General features: G+C 38.2%; 1 protein-coding gene across 5 annotated transcripts in view; it reads right to left on the reverse strand.

The window, feature by feature from the left end:
- The window catches only part of CD47 (CD47 molecule), a 45,083-nt gene that overhangs the window by 27,448 nt on the left and 560 nt on the right, over positions 1-17,075 (reverse strand). For 4 of the 5 annotated variants that reach the window (XM_087818141.1, XM_087818140.1, XM_087818139.1 and 1 more), the window contains exon 2: positions 3,708-4,058. In XM_087818141.1, the coding sequence (XP_087674267.1) occupies positions 3,708-4,058 (351 nt within the window). Of the gene's footprint in view, positions 1-3,707; positions 4,059-5,549; positions 6,746-17,075 lie in introns of those variants that run through there. The other variant, XM_087818144.1, reaches the window with a different exon arrangement.

Consider the following 17,075-nt stretch of genomic DNA (forward strand, 5'->3'; position numbering starts at 1 on the left):
ACTTTGCTGAACTTGAACTGACCTTTTAAAACAAAATCCTAATAGCTTACTCAGAAAAAGGTAAAATCTTAAGCTTCCAAGTTTTTGTATAATTAATAATATAAATATAGAATTAATAACATTTTATAACTGTTATTTACATTTAGCATCTGGCTGTTTATAAGGTGTTTTAACAGAAACTATATACCATGGGGATAAAAAGAAAACACTGGGTTTTGAAGACAGATCTAGACTTAAATCCTGGCTATGGCTCTTACTTTGAACAAGTACCCTAAATCTCTCTTCTGTTAAGTGGTAAGACCTGTATCTATCTCCTAGAGTTCCTGAGCTCATAGGAGTCAATATAAAGTATCTGGCACATGCTCAAATAAATGTTATTTTACTGCTCTTATGTGTACTGTTATCACTTCATTGAAAGCAGGGATCAATGTCTTAGTCACCACTAAATCCAAAGTGCCTAATACAGTGCCTAGCACATAGTAGACCCTCAATAAATCTTTTTAAAGTAAGAGAGAGATTACATATTTACATCTCAAACAATCCTGTGATGATGATGGTATCCTCATTTCACAGATAAAAACTGAGGGCCAGATAGGTTGAGTTTCTTATCTAAGTTTTCTTAAATTAAAAAATTGTGAAGTGCAGAAAAAAGCTTTCTAAATTCAAGTTCTGTGCCCCTTCCATAGTATTATAGTCTACACAGGCACCAGAGGGATATAAAACTATATCTCAGTGATGATTTTTCCACATATTCAGTCCTTGTGCTCCTCAAAAGGGAACAAAGAATGGCCACCATTAATCCACATCCTACCAAGTGGAATTCTCTATTAAGTAATTTCTAGTCCTCATATGCCTATATTTGCAAAAAAAAAAAAAAGCACAGCATAGTAAAAATGGGATAGTCTGGCAGTTTCTTTTAAAACTAAGCCTATACTACATACAACCCAGTAATCGTACTTCTGAGCATTTATCCAGAGAAATGAAGACTTTGTCCACATAAAAACCTGCACACGATTGTCTGTAGCAGTTTCATTTGCAACAGCCAAAAACAACTGGAAACAGCCAAGATGCCCTATAGTAGGTGGATGGTTCAACAAGCTGTGATACCCCCAGACCATGGACTATTACTCAGCGGGAGAGAGGTAGGGCAGGGGAGAAGTACTGACACATGATGCTGCAGCATGGATAGATCTCAAGGGCATTGTGCTGAGTGGGGGGAAAAAAGTCAATCTCAAAAGGTTAACTTTTACATAACATTTTTGAAATGACAAAAGTATCGATATGGAGAACAAATTGTGCTTGCCAGGTTAGGGAGAGTAAGGGGGGGTGACTATAAAGGGGTTGCATGGGGGAGATATTTGTGTTAATGAAATAGTTCTATATCCTGATTTTGGTGGTGATTACACAAATGTACACATGTGATAAAAAAACAAAGAAATATATACACATTGTACCATTGTGAACTGGCTGGTTTTGACATTTAACTACTGTTACATAAAATTAATCACTGGGGGGAGCTGCACTGGGTAAGAACAGCACCTCTCTGTTCTATCTTTGAAACTCCCTATGATTCTATAATTTTTTCAAAAAAATAAAAATGGGTGCAAAGACGAATGTCTAACTCTGGTAGAATTTTCTACATTCTCTACAACAAAATACCACCTTCTCATTTTACTGGCCCCAAAAAGTAAGCATAGCTCATTTTTGGGGGGGTACTTTGATAACAAAGATAAAACAATCACACATAAAATTATAGACTTTGGCCCTGGCCAGTGTTCTCAGTGGTTACAGCATCATTCAGTGCACCAGAGGGTCACAGGTTCGATTCTCGGTCGAGGGCATGTACCTAGATTGCAGGTTCGATCCCGGGCCCCCGGTCAGGGACCTGTGGGAGGCCGCCAATTAATGTGTCTCTGTCATATCAGTGTTTCTCCTTTCTCTCTCTCTCCTCCCCCCGCTTCTTTCCTTCCATTCTCTCTAAGAAATCAATGGAAGAAGTATCCTCGAGTGAGGATTTACCAAAAAAAATTGTATACTTGGTATTTATCCCAGATACTGGCATTCCTTTCCCATCCATCTTCATTCCATCTTCTGGCCTTTCAAGCCTCTTGAGTGTACCATTTTCCCTCTCAGTGACCTACACTATACTCCAAAATTACTATTCCCCCATGTCTTTTTCTTCTTCATTTCCATGGAACTGTACATTCCCTCAGAAAAATTTCAACTGGGTATTAGGTTATCTCATTCTAGTCACTCACAGTGCATGTGACTCAATGATTAGACCCCTGCTGAAAGGTATACTTAAAAAAAAAGCTCAGGGGCCCAATTTAATATCAAATTAATGAAATTCACAACGTAGGAGAGATTTTTCAGCAGAAATGCCTTCCATGTTCTGCTGGGCTGCTCTAAGCCATCTCCGCCATGCTGCACTGCCCTGACACTCTTCTGCTAACATCCCAGCTTCAACACCCCGATACCTCACTGGATAAAATGAACAGCCCAGGAAGACAACTAACATTTGCAAAGTACTTTGGTTTACAAAGGACTTGTACACAAAGGATCTCATTTGGTGCTCATTCGACTGCAGAATACATAAAAGCAGGAATCTATTTTCATCCCCACTTTAGAGATGAGGTAACTCGGACTCACTGAAGTGACTTCTCAAGTTCAATAGAGGAAAAGTTAAGTTGCAGAATAGGGAATATACTCAGATCTCCTGATTCCTAACCCTAAGCAATGTCAAAATATTCCATCAAACTAAACACCCATTCCCAATCTGGTAATAGACATTTTATAACCAAAAAAAAAAAATTATAAACTTTGTCTAGGGAACACTAGAAGAATTGGAGGCAAAGAGTTGATTCAACTGAACTGATTCCTGATTCCATCTAAAGCAGAGGTTCTCAAAGGCTTGTCTAATCCTGCGATCAGTAATATGTCTAGTGGTTCTAAATAGAGCTTTCAAAAGAGAAAGTCAGCATGCACCTGTATGTGGTTAAAGCAATCAGCTGGCACAGCAAGGAACAGAAAAGAAAGCAGACTGTTTACTTCAGCTAACTTGACTGCTTTATGCAACTCACCAGCCCAAGTTTGTGAAGAAAGGGCAGAATCAGGGTGCTATAACCAAGGCTGAATTCAAATTAATTAAATTGGATCCCTAGCTCTCCCCCATCTTGGCCAAGAAAAAGAACAGTATAGCAAGACTAAGCACAGGACACCTCAAGGAAACATCACTAGAACCTGATTTTTAATCTCTTGACTCTCCTTCTAATCTTACCACCTGGAGCATGGCTGAGCTTGTCAGCCCTTGACCAAAGTGTAGGTAATATATATATATATTTTTTTAAAGCTACATAACTGGAAGGAGCATGGAAAATTAATCACATGAAAGAAAGTACTTTTGATAGCAGCAAGCAGAAATGCAGAATAGATGACCCCAGGACCCCTCACTCATCCCAAAAGACTAGTTATCAGACCAAAAGTTTGAGAACCACACAATACACAAGTAACAAACTACAAAAGAGTTGTATTATGAAAAGGAGAAGAGCAAATAAAACTCATGGTCTCAAAGCTGCTAAACATTACATAATCATTTATTATTAAGAGCCTACTTTTTGATTCAAAGGAGTTCCTAGCCCCATTGCGCCCCGTTTCTAATAAGATTAGGTTGCTGCAGGACAAAAAAGGGAATTCTATAGAATTCTTACCAACACGATATTTTAGTTCTATGGTGGTATCGCCTTCTCTGCTTAATTCTGTTACTTCACACGTGTAGTTTCCTGGGACAGCCTCCTTCGGATCCAACTTCAATGAGGCAATGCCATTTAGTAGTGCTTCTGGTACAATTTCTGCACTCGAAAAGTTGGTGTTGGTGTGGGTGATAGTATTTGTCTCTCCTTCATAGACGAAAAATTGTTTTCCTCCATATTTCCACTTTACAAACATTTCTTTAAGGCTTAATGCCCCCACATTAATAACAACGCATGGGATGACCACAGTTGTATTGCAGTTGGTGTATTCTACCGATTTAGTTATATTAAATATGAGCTGAGCTGAACCTGGAAAAGAAAAAAGTTTCATTTTATTATAGAATTCTATACCATAAGATCTTAGGTATGTTACAAATCCTTAAGATAAAAGAGCAATGTTTCAATTATTTACTTAAGCAGTCAGCTACAGAGAGAACACAGGCAAGGTGAAAAAGAGAAACAAATTATTTTAATATTAACATACGCAGATGGTAGATACCACTGTAACTTTTCCTTATTCATTTTCAGTAATACAAAGTATACATTACCATGGCCGTGGGAATAAATTCAGCAACCTGTGTTGGAACATGCAGGTATAGTATCTGGCTTCAGAAGCTCTGAAGTAATCATTATTGCTCATTGATGTATGTAGAAGAATACTGTGCTTACCATGGGAAAGTTTTGAACAGAAAATCAAACCAAATATTATATTCAGTCTCAACTTCGATATACTTCCTCTAAATAGAACTTGCTAAACCGATATGTTTATCTTTATGTTGCATTTCCAAGAAATGTGGTGAGCTACAGTGTACTTTAATATAAAAAGTAAATCCGATGAATCACATCACATCTTTTCTCTAAGATGGAAAGTCTTAGAATACTAAGGAGAAAAAATATTCTCTGTGGCTATTTCCCCATTGCAAAATACAGACAGCAACAGACATTTTGTATGCAAATATTATAAAGAATTATATACAATTGAAAGGCATTTTCTCTACTTCCACATTCCATTGAAGCTATAGAACAATTTCCAAATGTATATTACAGGTATTCCTTCCTCCTAGAAACCATAAACCACTCAAAGTAAAGCTAAGAAACAAGTTGAAACCAAGAACAGATACTGCCAATAAGTAGGGTATATTCTATCAAACACTTCTCAGTAGGATAAACTAACAGTTGTCTTACAAAACAGGAATTGGGAAAGTAAATGCAATCACTCATCTTTCATCTAAAATGTGCAAGACTGTGGAGAAATTGTAGTTGTCTTCCATATTTTTCAGCCATTTATCAACTTTTTAAAAAATTTCTTTATTGTTGAAAGTATTACAGATATCCCCTTTTCCCCCCATTGACCCCCTCCACCCCGCATCCACCCCTCACCCTTTAGGCCTTCACCACACTATATTGTCTGTGTCCATGGGTTATGCATACAAGCATGTAAGTTCTTTGATTAATCTCTCCCCACCCATTCCCCCACCCCCGCCTTCCCACTGAGATTCATCAGTCTGTTCCAATCTTCTATGTCTCTGGATCTATTTTGTTCCTCAGTCTATTTTGTTTATTAGATTCCACATATGAGTAAGATCATGTAAAAGTGAATCAGGAAAAATCAGAAAACCTGAATAGGCTAATAACAACTGATGAAATCGAAGCAACAATAAAAAAACCTCCCAGCAAGCACAAGCCCTGGTCTAGACAGCCTCACAGGGGAGTTTTCTAATTCTTTAAGTTGCAGGGTTAGATAGTTGACTGAAAATTTTTCTTGCTTTTTGAGATAGGCCTGCGGTGCTATGAACTTACCTCAGGACTGCTTTCGCTGTGTCCCATCGATTTGGGGTTGTTGTGTGTTCATTTTCATTTGTTTCCAGGAAGTTCTTGATTTTTCTTGATCTTATTGGTAACCCATTCATTGCTTAATAACATGTTATTTAGCCTCCATGTGTTTGAATGTTTTTGAGTGTTTTTACTGTAGTTGGTTTCTAATTTCATGCCCTTGTGATCTAAGATGCTTATGATTTCAATCTTCTTGAACTTGTAGAGACTTGTTCTGTGTCCTAACATGTAGTCTATCTTTCAGCATGATCCATGTGCACTTGAGAGGAATGTATATTCTGCAGCTTTGGGGTAAAATGTTCTGTAAATATCAATTAAATCCATCTGATCTAGTGTGCCATTTAGAGTCACTGTTTCAGTGTTGACTTTTTGTCTGAAAGGTCTATCCAGTGAAGTCAGTGGGGTGTTAAAATCTACAACTATGACTGTACTGCTGTTGATCTCTCCCTTAAAGTCCTTAAGGTTATTGGTAGGTCCTTATTTATTGCCATTTTAATTCTTTATGTTTCTCTCTCTATTTCTTCTTATTATTACAGCAGTCCCCTAACATTTCTTGCAATGCTTCTATTTCTACTTCTAATTACAGCAGTCCCTTTAACATTTCCTGAAATGCTGGTTTGGTGACGATAAACTCCTTTAGCCTTTTTTTGTCTAAGAAGCTCGGTATTTCACCATCTATTTTGAATGATTGCCTTGCTGGATATAGTAGTCTTGGTTTCAGATCTTTGTTTTGCATTACCTTGAATACTTCATGCCATTCCCTTCTGGCCTGCAGAGTTTCTGATGAGAAGTCAGCTGACAATCTTATGGGCATTCCTTTTTAGGTAACAGGTTGCATTTCTCTTGCTGTCTTTAAGATTCTCTCATTGTCTTGAATTTTTGGCATTTTAATTATGATGTGTCTGGGCGTGGGCCTCTTTGGGTTCTACTTGCTTGGAACTCTCTGTGCTTCTTGAACTTGTGCGACTTTTTCCTTCACCAGGTTAGAAAAGTTTTCTGCCATTATTCTTCGAACAGGTTATCTGACCCTTGCTTACTTTTTACCTCTTCTGACACTCTTATGATGCGAATATTGTTATGTTTCACGTTGTCCCACAGTTCCCTTAGACTGTCCTGTTTTTCAACTGTTTTTTTCCTTTTGGATCTCTGAATGGCTTTTTCTACCCTGTCTTCTAATTCGCTGATCCGATCCTCAGCTTCCTCTAATCTGCTGTTTATTCCTTCCAACGTATTCTCTATTTCTGCAACGTCATTCTTCGCTTCTGACTGTTCATTCATAGTTTCCATATCTATTTTCATGCTGTTGCGTATCCTTACAATCAATGTTCTGAACTCTATATCTGATAGACTGCTTATATCCATTTCATTTAGCTCTTTTTCTGGAGACTTCTCTTGTTCATTTGGGGCTTGCTTTTTTGTCTCCCCATTTTGGCTGCCTATTTGGGTTTGTTTCTATGCATTAGGTAGGGCTCCCAGTCTTTCTGGAAGGTCTCTGGTGCAGGCCAATTTCAGACACTGTTTGTGACTGGCCTTGAGTACCCTGTTTGAAGCTATCAACAACCCACAGCTTGAGGTCCCCTATGTAGAGGTTGGGTGCATTTGGACAGGGCCCACTTATCAACTCTTTTATCTAAGTAGCTAGTTGGCTTTTCCCTGAAAAAAGAAAGCACTATATAAATATAAGTAAAATGTCAACTTTAATAGTTCATCCTTATGATTTCTTCCTTCTATATACACTGGGAATAAAAATCAAAGGCATAGAATGCTATTATTCTAGGGACATATTATTCAGTAGCTGCCCATTGAATTGAATGCTAGGATGTGTAGTGAAATATGAACAGGACAATGTTCAGAAAGCCTGAGTATAAACCCTGTTACTTTTCAGTACATGACCTCAAGCAATCCACTTAACTTTTCTATGCCTTGGTTTACTCTCTGTAAATAAGAGGATCAAAAATGAACACTGGAGCCGGGCCAGCATGGCTTAGCGGTTGAGCATCAACCTAGGATCCAGGAGATCATGGTTTGATTCCCGGTCAGGGCACATGCCCAGGTTGCAGGCTTGATCCCCAGTGGGGTGCATGCAGGAGGCAGCTGATCAATGACTCTCTCATCATTGATGTTTCTATCTCTCCCTCTCCCGCTCCCTTCCTCTCTCAGAAGTCAGTAAAGATATATTTTTAAAAAACCAAAACACTAGAGCCCCAGCCAGTTTTGCTCAGTGGTTAGAGCATCAGCCCTCGGACTGAAGGGTCTTGGGTTCAATTCTGGTCAAGGGCATGTACCAGAGGTAACCAATCAATGTGTCTCCCTCACATCAATATGTCTCTCTCTCTCCCTTCCACTCTCTCTGAAAAGCAATGGAAAAAATATCCTCGGTTGAGGATTAAAAAACAAAACAAAAAAAGAACACAGGACTACTTCACAGAATTGTGGTGATTATCGAAGGAGAAAATATATGGGCAAGTGCCCTCTAAACAATACTGTGCTATAAATATGCAGGATAATACTCTAAAAACTAGGCAAAACAGCATTTTTGTGTAATGATCTAGACCTTCTCTAACTGGAAGGTGCAAATTGTTATATTTCTGGGAATTTGCTGCTTGAACCAAGTTTGTGGGCATTCACAGCTCGCTTCTTCCCAGTTCTCTACATTTCTAGCCATCCAAATATTAGGAAGCCCCAGGCAAAACCTGGACTTCCAATTGCAATTTTTAAAACCTTGGGGCTCTAAATTATTTCCCCTGAGAAAGAAGCATTGAGAGGAACGCTGTAGTGTAAAACAAGGAGAGAAGAAAGTGGCTGTGATGTTGGAATTAGAAAAGAAGGAAAGTGTCAGAAAATATGGGGACTAACTTTGAAAAGGATTACTGAGTGTCCTTTCAATGGAGCTCTGGGCATTGTCTGACAGATCCTTTGGGAATATCCGATTCTATAGGGGCCTGTGCCTCTCACTGTATTTGACTGAGCTATTTTACAATTCTGTAAGATGTAGAAAACTGATACTAATGCAAATGATTCATGTCCACAGAGATAGAAATAAACTTTGTTCTGCAATTTATTTCCGCCTGGTAGAAGAGAGGATTTAAAAAAAACTACGTTTATTGCCCTAAGGACGTTGACCAATTTGCATATATTCACAAATTCATTTTAGCATTCCTGATTGCCTATACACGTGTCTGATCTTCCAATTGTTTTTAAAAACCAAGACGGTCTTACCATCTTGCTAGTTTGCGTATTAATGCGTGAAATAAAATCTTTGACACATGTTCATTTTATATTTGTTTGAGTCAGGATATTACTTTCTAAAAATTGTCTTTTAATAAAAGAGATATGAGTGAAGAGCTCAGTTATCCTAGTGAACTTTTTTAGAATGCTCTAGGTAAGTAAAAAGTGGTCGGCAAACACTCTGCAATTCCATAACTTATGCTTAAAGAATAAATTTCCTGCGGAATACAGGAAGTATTAATTGCACTGCATTATTTGTTGTAATATAAAAAATATCTTATAACTGAATTAATTTAAATAGAATTAATGCTGTCAATAAAATTCAAGTAAAATTAACCTGGATAAACCATAACTTGAACAACCCTTGCACTAATAATAAATAAGGGTAGTCCAAAAATGCCAGCTGTTAACCACAACTTTATCTTCTATAAACACTTAATAAGAAACTATTAAATTGTAAAATTATCTGATTTGGGTGTTCTCTCTTTTGCCTACTACCTTCTGATGGAACAGTAAAATGAAGAAAAGATCTGAAATAGAGCCAATAAAGGAAGAGAGATAATTAACACAAGTAAAATTCTGAATCATCAAGATATGCCTATAGCAGTCTAAATCAGATAGAAAGGTATAAATATAACCATCAGTGATGCCAGGGTCACCAATAGACTAAAAATGAAATGGGAAAATTATTTTATGTTGACAGCCAAAAATATTGGACTTTACAATCTCTGTGAATGCAAACCACCAACCTAAACCATCTCGTCCCCCAGCCCTAAAAACAGCCAACATGTAGTTGCAGAGAAGGCTCAATAAATGGCAGTCACAGTACACAAGTCAAACTCAGAAATTTAAAATGCAGCAAACATTTATTGAGAATTACCTGATCTGAAGCATTGTGATAGGATGTGTGGATACAATGATGGGGAAAAAGTATGAATTATCGTTTCAAAGCTTGCAATTCTCACTTGGAGGAATGATACGTACTTTTTATAGCACAAGGTTATGTAAGTGCTATCCTTCCTGTATGAACAACGTGCTCTGGAGGGGCAGGAGAAGAATCAGTCTTACAGATTTCTAAGAAAATGTGTGTTGCTACCAGGGGAACAATAGAAACTTGTCATAGTTCCCACCCACTTGGGTGGTCCTCTATCTTTTTAAACATGCTCCATGTAAATTTTTTCTCCTTTGTAATGGCTCTTAAATCACAACTTCATCTCCTTCTGCAAGAGCTTATCCCATACTCTCCAAAGCAGCCCTCTCTCCTTATTTCGTTAATTCAAACTGAGTCCTTCACATGAGAAGCCAGAAGCTTTAAATACTCTCCACCTATAAATTTACCTGGAACCCCAACAATCCACAGCTCTTCCCCCCCACACACACACCCTCTTCTCCTCCAGAAATGAATCCCTTCACCTGAGAGCTAGTTTCCATTTCTGCCTCCACACCCATCAATCTCCTCGAGGACTTTCCCTAGTTGATCACCAGCCTCCCACATGCCCCTATTCCATCTACTTAGGATTGGGGGCGGGGGGTGGATAAACATTTTTTAAAAATGCTTGACTATTCACCAGCTTAAAAAAAAAAAAAATCCCCCATATTTGTCTCTCACTTCCCTAGCATCCTAAAATAACAAACTAAAAGCATTTCTTCACTTCCATTTCGTTTCTTAAATCTCTGCCACCTGGCTGCCACCTCTCCACCTCTACTTCACGGCAACAGCTCTTGCCAAAGCCACCAATAATCCCTAGTGGAAAATGGAGTATGTATGGCTCACTTTCTATCTTAACTTCCCTACAGTTCTTGAGCCAGTGTGTAGGTTCTTTCTTGCTCTCTTCCCTTGACCTCTGTATCTCTGGATTCTGAATTTCCTTCTACTGCATTGGTCACCCATCCCAGCTTCTGTTCTTTACTGAAACTTATTCCTTGCCTCACAATAAATGTTAGTGTACCTAAGGCCTTCCTATTCAGCACTACCTCCCCCCCCCTCCCCAGTACTCTCCCATACTTCATCGTTTTAACTACGTACACAGTTTTTATTTAACCAGGTCCCACCTTCCTCCTTAAGATCCGGGAAAGCCAACTGCTGCACATTTCTACTTAGACTACTGCTACATTAAAGTCAACATGTCTAAAAGTCAATTTACCCTCTCCCTACCCTTCTCCAAAACTCTCACCTCCATAAACTATTTTCTACCATCTACCAGTCAACAAGACCTGACCTAAAGACCATGCTGGATTCTTCCCTCTTTTTAGCCATGTAGGATTTTTGGTAGACTCAGCCTATTGAATAGTTCCTAAATCCAAAGTCTGTATGAATAAATTAGGCATTCATCATTTCTCCCTTGGACTACTGCCATTTAAGTAGCTCTTTGACTCCAGCCTCAACATTTCCCCATCCCAGCCCCAATGTATTTCCCACAGTTCCCGAAATAAATGTTCTAAATGCAAATGTGTACTCTTGCTTAACATACTTTAACAACACCCTTCCTTCCCTCTTTTCAGGCTAAATTCTAAGTGTATTAGCATGGAATACAAACGAGGTCCTTCAGGGCCTTGTCCAGCCCCACCTCCTGTCCTTCCTCATTTCCAAACTAAGGTCCAATCAAAATGACCTTCTTAAAATCCCATGAATAGGCATAGGTACTCTCACATCTTTGCCTTTGCATATGTTCCCTCAGCCTAAAGAGGCCCCACACCCTTCACTGGGTGTACAGGTAAGAGCACACACTTTGGAGTCAGACCTTGGGCTCAAGACTTAACCCTTCCTAGAGATATAACCTCAAGCAAATTATTTAACCTCTACACCTCAGTCTCATCTATATAATGTGAACTGACAGAATATACTTCATAGAGATTTCGTTAAGATTTAATGAGATAAGGAACGTGAAGTTATCTCAGTGTCTTTCACATAGATAGCAAATGCTCAGTAAATGGCAGCTAGAGTTGACTAACTTTGGCTCCTCCTGCTAAAGCACAGCTGAGATGTTTAATCCTGTTCCTCTTCCCTGCACGGCTCAACTATATTCATCCTCTCCTTATTGCTCCCATCATCCCCTACTCTTGTTATTGAATCTTCTAATTAATGCTTGATTTAACTGATCTCCCCATTAAGCTCAAAAGGCAGAAAGGCAAGGGCAATCTCTTCATTTGGTATCCTATGGATTCAACCCAGGGTCCAGCAAGTAAGACTCAATACATTCCTTATGAATGTAAAAAATTTAAAGTATAAATTCCTAAGAAAGGAATATCTAAAAATTATATCAGAGAGAATTCACTCCTCTCCCATATTTCAAAAGAGAATTCTCCACTTCTTCTTACTTTTTTAGACCTGATTATGGAATCATGAAGCTACATATTTCAATGGAAAATCTCAAGTCAATTGCAGGTGAGGTGGGAGAGTTCCTTAAAAAATTACATGAGCCCGGTTGGGCCTGGCTCAGCAGTTGAGCATCGACCTAGGATCCAGGAGATCAAGGTTCGATTCCCGGTCAGGGCACATGCCCAGGTTTCAGGCTCGATCACCAGCAGGGAAAATGCAAGAGGCAGTTAATCAGTGAGGAGTCTCTCATCATTGATGTTTCTATCTCTCCCTCTTCCTCTGTCTTCCTCTCTCTGAAATCAATAAAGATATATTTTTTAAAAATTACATGAATATAAAGAATGATCTTCTTAGAGGGTGATGTCTAAACTGGGTCTTGAAGGATGAGTAGGAATGTTATGGAAAAGAAAGGGCCTTCCAGGCAGAGTAGTAACATGTACAGAGGAATGAAGAAAATTAATAACTGGAAGCAGATTATTCAGGTGAGCTCTAGAAAAGGGGACTAGAAAAGATCATTAAGAAATACTGAAAGGCTTCCTTAAATATAACTCTGAGGAGTTTGGACTTGATAAAACAAGCAATAGTGAACCACTCAGATTCACTTGCATCTAAAAAAAATACTACGGCAATGTGTACGGTGAACTGAGGGCAGGCATGGTGGTGAGGCTGGGAGGTCCATTCAGAGATCACTACAACAGTCCAGGTAAACGACAACTGGAGAGGACAAAAATTATAGCAAAAAAAAACAAAGAAATAAAGTCAACGTAAGTCAGACGTGGGACATGTGGGGAGAAAAATGAAAGTTGTTAACCAAAATAGTGTGTGTAACCAGTTAGACTGTGGACTTAACTATAAAGAGATTTAGGAGATGCAGGGGGAGTATCTTTTTAATATTTAATAGGCTGAGTATTAAAGTATCTGTGGTACAATGAAATGAAGATATCCAGTAGATCCCAGGATAGGTGGATCCAGATTTAAGGAGAAAGGCTGGAGCTACAAAGACTTGGGAATCACCAAGACTATAGCTGATAATTAAAATCATGAGCATACACAAGATTGCCCAAGACAGTCCTTATAAAGCAAGAGAGCAGACACCAGAGAATTAAATGTTGGAGAATTCCAATGTTAATGAAACAAACAGTTAAAAAGGAACAAACTAAGGAAGTGAGAAACAGAGAACTCCACTGTAGACACCAAGAAAGGGTCTTGATATGGACAAAAAAGATGTTAAGTGGGAGAAGTACAAATAGCCTCCGGATTAAAAATTACATCATTAGCTTCTTTATCTGCCGCACTGTCAACAGACTAGTGGGCTCAGAAGTCAGACTGTATTTGGCAAGTAAATGGGAGGGGAGAAAGGAGAGGCAAGATACTTTTTCAAGAACTTTGGCAGTCTAAAGGAGCAGACAGAAGGCGATCAGTGGAAGGAGTGCGGAGACGACAAGGGCAGGATATTTTTGGGTTCTTCTTGCTTGTTTGCTTTTATTTATTTATTGTTTGTTTTTAATATGGGGTAAAACTTAAGGCATGTCTGCAAGCTAAGGTGAAAGAACCAACGGAAAAGGGAAGACCTGAGATACAAGACTGAAGAATTAAATGGATTGGGTAGGTCTCCAAGGTGGTGGAAGTGAAAGAGCTGTAGACAGGTAATTTTTTCCTTAAAAAAACAGTGAACAGGTATACTTCTGAAACTGGGTGAGAAAGGAGAAAGAGATGAAGGTTGCCTAAGATATTATAGATAAGTTTAGAAATGGTGGGAGGGAAGTGGAGAGAGCTTAGAGTGGGGAGTTAATTATCTACTTGGGGATGGATGTTCAGGAACGGGGTAAGAAGTCCCAGCAGTCACTAAGGTAAAGGAAACAAAGCTCATGAGTAAAGGTACCTGCTAGAAATGAATCCTTTTTGCCATCAGACTTTGACCCTGGTATGAAAACCAGAGCCTCAAACTGAATTGGGCTAGAACTAGGGTCAAAAATGAGGCTTTAGTCAGATCTGTCCTCAATAAAGATCCAATAAGGCCTTGGGTTAAGTGGGGATGGCCACAAAGTGTTTAGTTCTGACTCAAAGTAGTCCCCCACTAGATTGTAAAGGGGCCTTACAAGAACTGAAGTGGTTGGCCTAGACTTATAAGGCGAGGGCAGTTTAAAGTCAGCAACATCCAGAATTAAGGCCTGATTAAGCACCTAAAATATATTAAGTACCACTGAAGGATTGAAACCAAAAATCCCTACTATCTATAAACTACATTTTACGTTATTAAGAGGCATAGAGCCTGAAATTTGTCTCTAAGTCCAAGAAGGCCTTGCAAAGTGCTCAGAGCATAGCAAGGGCTCATACTTGGCTTGAAACAGGAAAAGCAATTTTGACAGACCCTGCACCTTGCCAAATTCCCTACCCTGTCTTTTAACACATAAGTGTGATACCTATTCAAATATGCACAAATATTCTCAAACCCTGGGGATGTCCAGGTTCTGAGTCAGATACAACTGGTCCATGGATATGGAATGAAGTAAAGGAGGGTGTTGCCTCTAATTCCTGTTTCACCTCCCCATAACCACACAGAGGGAAAGTCCAGGTTCTGTTGTTTTAGTCTAGGTCTGTCAGAGTCAAATTGCCTGAGTTCTTTATATTTCTTAGTTTAGTATTACAATGAGTTCAGCAAAATTGATCCTACACTATTATTCTTGTTCTTTTATCATAGAAAAAAAACACCTGCATTAGTACAAGTGAAAGTAGCTTTATGACCACCCAAGAGTGCATTATATTAGGCTAAGACACAAGATATAAAAACATAGAATTTTTAAATCTTTTATAAAAAGCTGTAACAGCAAAAACTTAAAATATGGGTAAATGGCTTTATAAAAATTGTGTCACAAAAATAACATTAATGTATTAAAAGCAACGCTTATACTAGCAATAGCTGAATTGACATTAAGGAATACAAAATTCGTTTTAATAATATGAGTGGTAATTTTGGATTTAGAATATTTATCAGTTTTGAAGAAACACACCTATTTTTCATCTTCAGAATCTAGCCTTTCAAATCTCCATTAACAACTCAGTGGCAAAGATAAAACATCTGCCAAAATATAGATGACAGCATGAGCAAATGTCCTAATGGTAGGCATTTAGTATAATGCTTTAACACACTGCCTCTAGACTGCTGGGGCAGCCCCGTAAATAAGTACTTTTAAATAGGCAGTTACTTCCTTAAAATGGCAACTTGTGTTTCAAATATATTTTTTAGGAGAAAACATTTTCTTTTAAGCAAGCCAAATTACTACTAGCCTTGCCCAATTAACATGTTTTTTAATCATGTGCACCCTTGATTTTTAAAATTCACTTTGGAAAGTCATTCGACTACTGACAGATCATATACTGTCATTATTTGAGTAAGGTTTTATTTCCCAGTTTGTCAAGACCACTGAGGCAACCAAAACTGTAGCGGCTACCAGGAAACGGCCTTCATTACCAGTAATTTATAAGTGAAACTGGAAGCAAAATCGATGTTTAAAGACAAATGAACACACAAATCCACAGACTTTCTTACTCATTCTAGATTCTAAATTCTGTCTCTCCAATACCCTGGTTTATAACCACTTGTGTTCTAAAACTGTTCGCATCTCTTCACACATGCCCTTTTAAAACTAAATATTAAACACACAAAAATCCATTGGTTTACATTCAACACTTAACAGAATTCAAATGCATAATGTCTCTATGCTGGTTTTTTAAAATCAGATTATTAACTAAGTACAATAAAATACCATAAATTCTGAATCCTATGACTCCATAGGGACTTGAGCACATTAATATTATAGATAAATGAGTGCTAATTATACATGATCTTAACTATTGCTAAAGGAGGCCGAAAGAGAATTCCCATCCCCCGAAGTACCATTCTAGCCGTTCTTTCTAACCTACTTGAAAACAGGAACCTTGTTTTTAAAACAGTACATGATTTATAATTTTTATTCTCCAGTATAGCTTTTGATGCCTACAGTATGAATTAGTGACATTTTATCACAAGTTTAGATTCTGGTTCAATATGCTTTCTTATCAAAAACAAATTTCTGAAAGCAGTATTATTTTAGCTATTTTGACAGTAACAGCAACAAGCCATCGACGACAATGACAGGGAACACTACTTTATCTAATATCAACCCTTTAAATAATAGATATAGTGATTATTAACATGTCCAGCATCCCAGGATATACGAGGAGGGTGGGGAAAGTGGTAAGCCTGGTCTTAAGAGAGCATCCTGAAAATAGCTGAAGTCACAAACCTTTAGGAACCGCACAGTGAGGCTGTTCTGATGCTAATTTAGCTTTCTACAACTAAATATAACAATTGCTACTGTTACTCAAACTCGATTTGAATCTTAGGAAAAGTTCACAAAAGGCTCTATAGATGTGCAATGTGACAGGCACTGCTTATAGAGCCACAAAAAAAAAAAAAAAAAAAATCCCATTCCTTCCTCAGTTTTTACGAAGCACACGTTTTTGAAAAACAACCACCACCAAATAGGTTTCAAAAGCTTGGGGCCAAAACGCCTTTGGCTTGGAAAAACATCAAATCCCACTTAGCTGCAAATATGTTTTGACTAGGAGTTGCTGTCTTCATTTTCAAGCGAAATCTGCATTACTGTTAACCCGTTCCCCAAACACAGTGGGGAAACTTGAATGTGCAATTTGGACGGTATTAAACGGGTTGGTGGGGCGTGGAGGTAGCGCGAGTTTTCAGGAAGCCTATTTCTAGGGTTTCATAAATAAATAAAAAATTAAAAAAAAAAAAAAAGGCGGCCAGAAGATCCTTTTGATTACATGGTGGGTTGGAAATAAAACTTAACTATATCCGTTCTTTCCCCTTAACTCCTATGTTCATGTGGGAGAGCAAAGAGGGGAAAAAAAAAAACAAAAAAAAAACACAAAAAACCCGTCTTGCA

The sequence above is a fragment of the Miniopterus natalensis genome, chromosome 6 (genome assembly GCF_054644295.1).
Source record: "Miniopterus natalensis isolate mMinNat1 chromosome 6, mMinNat1.hap1, whole genome shotgun sequence".
Taxonomy (NCBI): domain Eukaryota; kingdom Metazoa; phylum Chordata; class Mammalia; order Chiroptera; family Miniopteridae; genus Miniopterus; species Miniopterus natalensis.